General features: G+C 31.4%; 1 protein-coding gene across 2 annotated transcripts; it reads right to left on the bottom strand.

Moving 5' to 3' along the window:
- Positions 1–3,366: 3,366 nt before the first annotated feature.
- Positions 3,367–6,092, bottom strand: LOC108472930 (aluminum-activated malate transporter 2-like). 2 transcript variants are annotated; one of them, XM_017774495.2, is made up of 7 exons: positions 5,800–6,092; positions 5,297–5,638; positions 5,068–5,208; positions 4,694–4,966; positions 4,509–4,615; positions 4,245–4,388; positions 3,367–4,164 (listed from the first exon to the last, which is right to left on the bottom strand). In XM_017774495.2, the coding sequence occupies exons 2-7, from the start codon at positions 5,574–5,576 to the stop codon at positions 3,733–3,735; spliced, it is 1,377 nt and encodes a 458-aa protein (XP_017629984.1). In that variant the 5' UTR covers positions 5,577–5,638; positions 5,800–6,092; the 3' UTR covers positions 3,367–3,732. The 2 variants fall into 2 exon arrangements, with proteins under 2 accessions (XP_017629984.1, XP_052887041.1); XM_053031081.1 differs by lacking the exon at positions 5,800–6,092 and having other exon boundaries at positions 5,297–5,775.
- Positions 6,093–11,042: the final 4,950 nt, after the last annotated feature.

Raw genomic sequence — 11,042 nt, 5'->3', positions numbered from 1 at the left:
ACTTATGGCTATTCGGCATTTCAGCTTTTCGACATTTTGGGATTTATCGGTCTACTATGTGTGTGCAATGTATGTACACACCTGGTATTAAAATGTGTCACGATCTCCTTAGCCACGAACCTTGAGCGACAAGCCTTAACAGTCCTTCCTTGATCACTAATCATGGGTATTTCTTAAATCTGCATCAATCTTAATCATTAAGAACCAAACAACAAGTGACTCGCAAATCATCTTAAGTTACTCTTAAATCATCCATGATCATTCAGCCAACCTTAACCAATAAAAGAGGAAAACTTACCCAAAACCCCAAAACGCCTAAGGAGTAATTCGGAAGAGATCTGAAATACGAGATTCAATACTAATCCCCTTCCAAACTGATTTAGAAAGAGTAAGGAAGAGAAGAAATCGGTACTAGGAAGACCAACTAAAAGAAAGTAAAGTACTTATACAAGAATCGATCGGCCAATGTTGAAGAAAAATTGGCGGCACAACAGGATTTTGGCCAAAAGAAATTGGCACAAACTAAAAGAGAAAGAATAAGGGATTTCGGCTTTTAGATATTTGAAAAGAAAAGTGTTTTCGGTAAAAAGAAAGGAAGAACTTGGCATTAACCTTGAATTCCAAAAATCGGTATACTATAGCCGAATTTACCTATCCCCAAATTCCTAATTCGACCCTACTTCTCTACACCCCTCATCTCCTAACTTTTCTCCCTGATAACTCCTTAATCCCTTTCTTAAATTTCTCCTCTGATCACTCCCTTCAGAGTTCATATCCAACGCCAGTACTGGCCATTTACTGAGCAAAAATAAATCTTTCTTTTGAGCAAGGAGGGATTCGAGCCCCAAATCTCCTTGCCATGCATGTGACGCCACCTCTAAGCCCCACATGTGATGCTACTTGCCACTCCAACACAAGGCTCCTTGTGTCCAATTCCTCCTTCATTTATTTAAAAACCAAACTACTTGCCACCAAGGTTCTTTTAATTATTAAACTATAATTTCCTTCACCCCAAAGTTTGAACTCATAACTTAACCAAGACCTATTATCACATAAATAACACTTGACTAGGAATATTAAGCACACCTTTTATCAAAACCGAAAAAAAGAAAGTTTGGGATTTTTGGGGAGTTACACTAGTAATATTTCAGATGCTACAAACTGTTGGACAATTTGGTGGGTTGCCAAATGAGGATTCAAGATTGCACTTAAGACTTCTTCTAGAAGTCTGTCATTTAGACGACAAAGTGTTCTTGAAGATGCCTTGAGTCTTAAATTGTTTCCATATTCCTTGAGAGATCAAGCAAGAGTGTGGCTTAATGCTTTGCTATCGGAGACAGTGGCATTATGGAATGATATTCGTCAGAGGTTTTTGTTATAATATAATCCGCTAAACATGAATGCCAACCTTAGAAATCATCACGCCTTTGTGGCAATCATCTCATTTTCCAAACGAGATTAAAAAAAAAAGGAAAGAAAAGGGATCCAATGCCATAAGTTTAAAGGATACAAGCCTATCTAGGCATAATATGCAAACACATTAAAGAAAAATAGGAAGTCCTTCAACATCACATTGAGTGATTAATCTGAAAATGATGATTGTAATAATGAACATGTAAGTAACTATGTTGAATTTTCAACTAAACTTAAATATGTTATACTTATAGGTGAGACCTTAATATCAAATAGTGACAAAGATAATAATGTTGATACACAATTAATTAAATATTATAAAGTAATGCTGGACATATGAGATTTGTTGTGTAATGTAATGAGTAGCTTAGTGGTGAAGTATCGAGCCACAAGAAGGAAAATTCAAAACTAGTCAAACTTGTTTAAGGAAAAGAGGTTCAATTGCCTAAACACAATACTGAACTAGATGTTACCAAAGAAGTTCTCAAGAATATGGGTACTATAAGTGAAAAACTAAATGAGGTTCTAGCCTCAGTAAGAAGAAAACAAAGGGATGCATGTTTAAGGTTTATTGGTGATTCATCCACTCAAAGTAAACTCTCTATTTTTGCTAAAGTATGCATATTGGATACCGCACTGGAAAAACCACTGATGATTAATGAGTCCTTTGACAAATTCAATTAATGTAGAGTTACTGGTCATATTAGACTGAGATGTTACAAGATGTTGGGAGGCTTGAGAAAAATCAGATATGGTCCTCCTCAAGTGCTCACATGGTTTGCCACAATGCAACAACAACCATAAAGACTTGTTAAGAAAGAAGGATCATAAAAGTTTTATCATTTCACATACTGTTAGAAAGGCTTCCACTAACGCCTTGTGGTATTTTGATAATGACTACTCTAGACACTTGACTAGTGGTATGATCAACTTGAAAGATGTTTTAATTTGTTTTGAAGGCAAAGTAACTTTTGAAGATGAGAAGAAAAACAGTAACAAGAAAAGTTACATGTAATATTGAAGGTTTCTCTAATCTTAAAAATGTATTTCTTGTATAGGGATTGAAAGATAACTTAATTAACATAAGTCAATTGTGTGACCAAAGATTTCATGTGAGATATAATAAAAGCCATTGTGTTGTAATTTGATGAAACAATCTCTGTTGTAATTAGAAAAGCAAAAAACTTTTTACAACTTCTACATAGTTGTAAATGAAATTATCTACGACAAAGCTATTGTGTAAGATTTAGAAGTGTGACATCAAAATTTTGGTCATGTGAATTATCAAAATTTACAAAGACTTGTTCGATATGATCCAGTTAAAGAACTTCTAAAACTTGAAAATGCTATGACCTAGATCTTGAGGGGGCTGTTATGGGAAACAATATAAAGTGTCACATCCATTATTGACACAATTGAATTGTTTCATATCATATCCAAAATGAATTCATCAAGTTCCCAGAGTTTCTTTTAAACTAAACAACAACTTATTTTGATATTTTTATTTTTACTATTATATTTTTTTATTCACTTTATTTTAATATGTTGATACGGAATCTATGGATATTTGGATAACTTAAAAAATAAAAAAAGAAACTTATAATTAAAAACATCAATGATCGGATGAACTCCCAACAAAACCTGTAGAAAGACTTTTAAAAAAGTCAATAATAGAACTTAAAAGATTGAAAGCTTCCCTCTTTAGAAGACTTCGAAAGTAATAAACTTAAAAAATAAACAAGAACTAAATCATTCAACTCTAAAAAAATGTACTTTAGAAAAAAAAAACTTCAATTTTATTCAATTCTATTCAATACTTGAAAAGGTGGCTATTTCTAGGCCAAATTACAAGAATTTAAAATAAATAAATAATTATAATTAGTATGTACTAATTATGTAAATAAAACTCTTAAAATTAATTAAATAATTGATTTTACAAGTCTTAAGATTCAATTAATGAATAAATAAATATTTAACCTCTTAAATAAACTTTTAAGTAATACAAAATCTAAAGTGTTTGCCTGGTAGTTAAAGAGACTTCTAAAATCTTTTAACTCAAAAATCCAGTATTCATGGTGATGGTCTTCACTGAAACGCTCCCAAACTCGAACTAACTTGATGCAAAATGCGTTGCGAAGTTAATAAGAACTTTTCTATTCAAAAGTAGAAATTTCAGTCCAAAAATATTCGGATTCCATTAAAAAATGGTTGGATGATGCTCCAGACTTAGCTCAAACGAGTTTTCCCCTCCGCCCATAAATTTTTCTTTTAAAAATTTACTCAATTCAGTCACACACATGTTTGCTCTCAAGTTAATGGCTACTCAATTGTAATAATATGATGATGATGGTTTGAAGCAATGCTATTAGAACTTTGCCACACTTGTTTCTGCTTATCTAAATCTGGATTCCCATCTTTTTCATCAGGTTCCAATCTCTTGAAATGCGCTAGAGAGGCTAATTCATGAATCGACTCTGAAATTTTTTCAGTACAAGCAAGAATATCAAGCAGCAATGAAGCTACTGTCGCAACTTCTAGAATCTCTACGATATCTATGCCTTCACACAACCCTGTTCTGAGCAACGATTTAAGGTTGTCTGCGGCGTTCTTCGATTTTGCGGTTTGAGGACAATCACCTGTTGGTAGAGTCATTTTTCTCATAGCTGATGCTAATCCCTTGACAGCTTTCCCTGTTTCTGAACTTGCTTTGATGAATGCTTCTCGAAAATTTCGACAGGTTTCTGGTGAGGCCTGTAAAAGATTAATGCCAGTGTTAAAAATTACCAGATTTTTAACATTTTGGATATGGACTTTGTTTGACGTTATAGTACCTGTACATCAGAGTTGAGGCAACCATTAAGGGCTTCAATTCTGTAAGCACATTGTCGAGTGAGACTTCCAATCTTCAGGTATTGTTTCCAAGGATGGCGAAATCTGAACGGCCCATGTGGGGGTTCCCATCTAGCAAAATTAACCTGCGAGCGAGAATAAAATCCTTAAGTAAGATCGTATGACACTTGCATCTCGATTTTTTTTATCATGTTGGTCGGTTCCTAATTGTTTTTTTTTTTTTTTCAGCTAGTTCTCCTACTCACCAAAGATTCTTCGCTTTGCTTTGAATTGAGTATGCTTTTATATGCTTGTAACGATGCTTTATTTGACTCTGGTTCGCTTGATTTTCGGAAGTATTCATCCCCAAAACCTGCAAATTAAATGGCATCAATATGCAAGTTTTATGTTGAAATATTTGTGTACCTATATGCTTAAAACAAGGAAGTACCTTCTAAGAAGCTTGCAAGCTTTTCAAGATTGTTGGCAGCCAAATTATGAAGATCTTCGCCAGCCCAAACGGGGCAGATGAAAATGCAGACAAAAATAGCCGTAAATCCACCAATTAGAATAGTGGATACTCTTTTATGAGCCATTTCAAGTACCTCTTCATCACGATAACCAGAAACAGATATCAAGCAAAAGGTCAACATGAATATAAGGAGCCCGTAATCATATCTGACCTTCATTCGTGGAAAGAATCGTATAAACGACACTGTTGCAGCTGTATATATCAACCCAGAATTAGTCCTCACTTGTTATAATAAAATAAATTGATGTTTGTTCAAAATATGCGTTTTTTTATTTTGGATCATGTTGTTTTACCTAGAATGAACACAAAGATTCCCAGTAATATAGGCTGAAGTTCCCGTCCAGGCAGGTTAGCTAAGTGGTGAGCTCCAAAGCCCAGTGTTCCAGCTAAAAATGTTGCCAATCCCCTGTTTAAGCCTTTGCCAAGAGTTGCTCCTACATTAAAACAAACAAGCTTTCATGTTTTGGACGTAAATTTCCAGACTCAGTTGATTCATGTGATGTGATCATTTTAGAGGCTTACCTACAGAGAACTCAATGACGACAATGACAGTTAAAACAGCCCACATTGCTGAGCTGCCAAAGCCAACATATAGATGATCAAAATAGTAGAAGAGTGACACGAGGGTGATGGCTAATCCTACTTTAAACGAATGAACAATTCTTCTAGGATCATCTTCTGCTACTTTCTTCATTTTCCCTGGAAATTCAGCCACCTTGCTTCTTATTTTCACTATCGAGTCCTTAACCAACGCCAACCAACTGTTTGACGACCCCCCTTCTACTACTACATTGGCTTCCATTGTCAAACCAAAGGGGAGCAATATTGATGAATGAAACTCTAGGTGGAGTCGTATATTTATAGCTGTTTTTAAGGAGAGAAGCATCAATCATATATTTATAGCTGTTTATAAAGAGAGAAGCATCAATCATAGTAGCGTGATATTGTAACAAAGAGACAAATGAATATAAAGGAAGGAACGCGGAGTTTGGCATCTCAGGTTGTCAATTTGAACAACCAAGTACCTGGAAAGTTCAATCACTGGCTGCCCAGCTGGAGACGTCACTGACAGGAACCTTTCCTCTCAATTCGGTACTTTCAGGGTCTTTCAACGATGATTTGCTTGCACCATAGTAGTAACACAGCTGGCCAATGTTCAATAGATAAATTACACAAAGATATTCATATTATGGGCAGTGATCACTAACCTACTAGCTGCCGACTCTATTAAAGGTCCGCGTGTGCTATTTTACAACTTTCCTGGTGGTAGGAGGTAAGCTGTTAGGTATTTACACGTACAGTGTACTTTGATAAGATAATGTGTGTATTTGTTTTGAATTCTTAAGACTTTATGTCCTATTTTAAATAATTTTATTTCATAATTATATAAATATAATTTTAATAAATTGATAACTTATATTATATAAATTTTAACATTTTTGTGGATTTATATTCATATCATATCATTCCAACATAAACGTACCAGTCTTTTTTTAGATAAGCTTATAGCCTTTTTTGTTATACCTATGGGGTTCAGAATTGTTAGTAGAAATAGCTAAGATCTGGAGCCCTTTCCAATTTCCATTGCATCGTAATTGACGGTAGGAAAACGTTATTCTATTCTATATATTAACATCATTTTACATAAAAAATAATAATACAAAACTATCATACATCTAATCAATGTAAAAATAAATACAAAGCAATTAAAATCATTAATATGATGTATTTAACACGTATTATATATTTATTTATAAAATTGACATATTTAATAATTTATGATGTTTAATATTAAACTATGATTACATAACTTATGCATCACCTTTCCAAACTTAGTGCAATTTTTCAAAAGACAAAATCAAGATGGTTCTTCAACAAATAATGCATAATTATGAGTGCGAATATTTACAACACAATTTTTTTTATAAGTAGTTTCAAAATTTTGATATGTTTTTTTAATATTTTACTATATCTTTATAGGACACTTGTTAACTCTTAACTTATGAAGTATGAATATTTCACCATCGATGTACCAAATAATTTCCTTAATCACAAATATAGTTATAATTTTTAGGAATAATTATTTATTTGACCCTTCAATCTTACAAAAAAGTTTTTTAACTCTTTATTTAAATTTTCACCTCTTTTAACCATTGAACTTGTATGTTTGTCAAATCATCCAAAATGAATGAAAAAGTCAACGTTTGTTAACTTTTTGACGTGGCAATCTACATGCATACCACGTTACAATTAATTTTTTAAAATTAAAATATTTAAAAATATTTTTATATTATTTCTATTTTAAAAATAATTTTGCAAATTTTGAAATTTTAAATTTAAAAAATTAATTACTTACTGACATAGCATCCACGTGGTCCATGTGACAATCTATGTGTATGTTACATCAACAAAGTTAAAAAATACTAACTTTTTCATATATTTTAGGTGGTTGATAAAACAATGAAAATTCAAAAGCTAAAAAAATTAAAAAAATAAATGAAAAACTTAGATAAATTTTTTATAAAGTTGAATGGTCTATTTACCTAATTTTAAATTATTTCAACATCGAAATATTAAATTTAAAAAAAAAAACATGGGGTTCTTTACATTTTAAGTAAATAAGAAAGTGGTTGTGGTATCACACTCATAAGTATAATAATTAAAGAGTCCAAATACACAAGTATGAAACATGTATGATGCATCAAAATATTAAAAATATAAAGAAATTAAAATTATTAATATAATATATTTAATACGTATTATATATAATATATAAATTTGAAATATTTAATAATTTATGATTATGATATTTTGAAATAACAATAACTCGGGTAAAAGTATTAAGAAAGTCCTATAATTAGGTATAGATTATATTTTAATCTCTACTAAATAAATGGGTAAATTAATTCTTATACATTTTGAAATGTACAAATTAACTTCTCTATTAAAATTTTTTAATAAAGGGATCAAAATACAATTCACTCCTATATAGAGAAAATTTTCTAATACTTTTACCGGACAACGCATATTCAAAAGATAGCAAAGAGAGGACAAGAGTACAAGAGTACAAGACAATAAAAAAAAGGCCAGAGCAAGATTCAAAAATGATGGCCACCCACAAAATCAAACACAAAACCATCAACAAAAGTTAAGACAACAAGCTCTGCTCTCTCGTATAGCCATGGAGCTAGCCAAAAAGCCCCTTTGAGTTTCCAAGCAGAAAACACTGAAACAACAAGCATTAAGGTGGCTCAATCAACAACAGGCATTACTATCTCTTAGAGAAAGTATGCTTTGGATATCTAGAGGAACAGAGATGCTAGACTATAAACCAATGGAAACCCTTATGGATCTTAATGTCAAGTTTGTTCCAAATCAAGGGGAGCCTCTAAAAGATCCTAATCAATATTCAAAGGGTGGCTGGGGAGCTTATTTTAAAAGGATGTGTTGGGGAGTGAGGTTAATGTGAATGTGAACGGTTAACTCAGACCCATTCTAATTTGGGCCTTAAGTTGAAGTTGATAGCCATAGAATGTATGAGTTGGACTTCTTTCAACTATTTTCCTGTCAGTACTAGTTAGAGGTGTTTAGGGGTACTAAAATAGAATAAGAATTGTACTAATTTCAACAATATGTAAAAAGATTGAAGATAGTGAAACTGTACTTTATGTTTATAATTAATAAATACATTTTTATTTAATATTAATTTTTATTATATATAATATAATTTAGATTAAACAAGAGTAAAAAATATTTAACAAGGCTTAGTCCAGTTCTAGCGAAGTGTGTCGAGCCAGTTGAACCGCTCGACTCCATCAAAAAATCTGATACTAGCTAAAATTTTGGTTTAAAATTTCTGAACAGCTTACATGGCAATTATATTTATGACTTGGACTCTGACAATGACTTTAATTTGGGAGCTATAATAATTTTCCTTAGAAACTAGGACCAAAAAATAGTTTTTAAAGAAATAATTTACTAACAGAAGAAAGAGTACAATATCATAGGTTTTAAATAGGCCTAATTCTGCTCCCACTCCCTATGCTTTGAACATTTCAAAATTTAGTCCTACTATTTTTCTCTTTACACTTTTAGTTTAACAATTAAAATCCAATGAATAAGGCTATCAAAGAAATTCTACTAAATTAGACCATCTAACCTTTTAAAAATTAAAAAGTTGCTCAAGTGGCAAATTCAATATGAAGCACAAGTCATGCAAGGAAAAAAACAGTAACTTTCATTTGCTTTTTTTAAAATAGTGCTTACAAACTTACAAACTTAGATTTAACATTTTTTTTTATTTATGAACAAATTTTTAATTTTAAATATGTCACGTAATTTTCTTTAACGGAATTTTTTATGATATTATTAATTATACTTCAATTATAAATTAAAATTAATCGAATGAAATGTAAAAAAAAAAAATTAAATGAGCGAAAAGTGTAAAAACTGGAACCAGGATTAAATCTTGAAATATCATCATGAAGTAATAATAGAAGTTAAAAAGTAAAAAACAAAACCCAAAGAAAGAAAGAAAGAAATAAAATAAACAATTCATGGAGTGCAAGTATGACCTTGTATTACATATAGGGACAATCTATGACATGTGTGGGCTTTGTAAACTGACTACTTTTTCATAATTTGTTGGTGCAGTATCTCATCAGTCTGCAACATTTATGAGAGCTTCTTGGAGATAATAGCACTTTTTACTAATATTATATATTTTGCCCAGACTTTGTGAAGCACCACCAAGCCTCCTAAACCATGTAGAATGCACATCTGTAAATATTCCTAAAGTTCATTTGTTTCGTTAAGTATTTTTATAAGCTTTTCTAATCATTAATGGCCATAAAATAAAATATTTTGTTCTTAAAGAAGGGAAGGAGCTTGAGAAGTTGGCCAAGTAGCTTTCTAAATTCCTTTGATTAGTTTATATGGTGATAATAACTTTCTTGCTTTTCTTTTTCATATACAAGTTGCACTAGCTACAACATTTGTATATGTATAGAGTGATAGATACCATATATTATATATCCTTTTCAATGCATGTCAAAGAAAAAAATTTGACGAGGATAGTTCAAATTCTTTTTCAGTGAGATTTTTTTAATATATAAAAAGAAATTTCCACAAAATAGGGCACTGGTTATGAAGAATGATGAAATTTCGTATCTAATTTTTCTTTAGGGTGCTTTTGATGTTACATATTATAAATTATTGAGTAGCGAAGTATTGTTTTTCAATATGCTTAGCCAAGCAGGACAAAGTGTTGATGTGGCCTCATTGCCTACACGCTGCTGGTTTATTTTTTAAAGCTAGAAATGTGTCTGTTTTATAAGGTATTAATACGAGTGTAAGTAAAAAAGTATTATGGAGGTTTTTATATTAAGCGTTAGATTGTATTTTGTTTTTTATTAAAAAAGATAAATTAATCATTCTACGTTAGATCAAATAGCAAATTGGTCCTCCTATAAAAATTTTATCATTTTTACTATTAAAAATTAGTTCTTATATGTAAAAATGAGTACACATAGCATGTCGATATAATAATTTAGTTATTTTGTTAGTCATATTCATTTTTAATAGTAAAATGAATGAAATTTTAATAAAATAATCAATTTACTTTTTATCTAACATACAAAAATTAATTTATTTATTTATTAATATAGGAGATTATTCTCAAATCTATCAAATGCCGTATCTTCCGATACTACGTTTAGACCATCAGACAAAATGGCAGGAATTGCCGCCATTGACAGAGACTCTTAAGGGAATGTCATCAACGAAGGCAACGCACTGAGGGTTAGTTGTAAATTAATCGAGAGGCATGAAAATGTAGGTCTGATCAACGCCTTCAATGGAAAGTGCAATGTTCCTTGGGCTGATGCCATCATCCATGGCATTCCTTATCCGCTCTACAAAAGTCGAGTTATGCGAGGTTTTAAATTAAGAATTGGCTTGATTTTCTTTGTCATTAATGAAATGTCTTATTCACCAAAACCAAAATCTTAAACAAGCTTTTCACCGTAGAAATTAGGGCAACAACAATAATAATAAAGAAGCTAAAAATAGTCGCAGGTTTTCAAATCCTTTGCACACAAACCAAGATGGTTTTAATCATTTGTGAGGCTGTAAAACAAGATTACTGAATATGGGAATTATTATTGCTACCAAATGTGCTATGATCTGAAATTCCCTAAGAAATTACATTACAGGAAGTTAAAGATGTTGGAAAATGATATATCCAAAACCCAATAGTGAAGCAGTGTAA

The sequence above is a fragment of the Gossypium arboreum genome, chromosome 7 (genome assembly GCF_025698485.1).
Source record: "Gossypium arboreum isolate Shixiya-1 chromosome 7, ASM2569848v2, whole genome shotgun sequence".
Classification (NCBI taxonomy): domain Eukaryota; kingdom Viridiplantae; phylum Streptophyta; class Magnoliopsida; order Malvales; family Malvaceae; genus Gossypium; species Gossypium arboreum.
The sequence above is the reverse complement of the archived record's forward strand: the minus strand, read 5'-3'. Positions and strand labels throughout refer to the sequence as shown.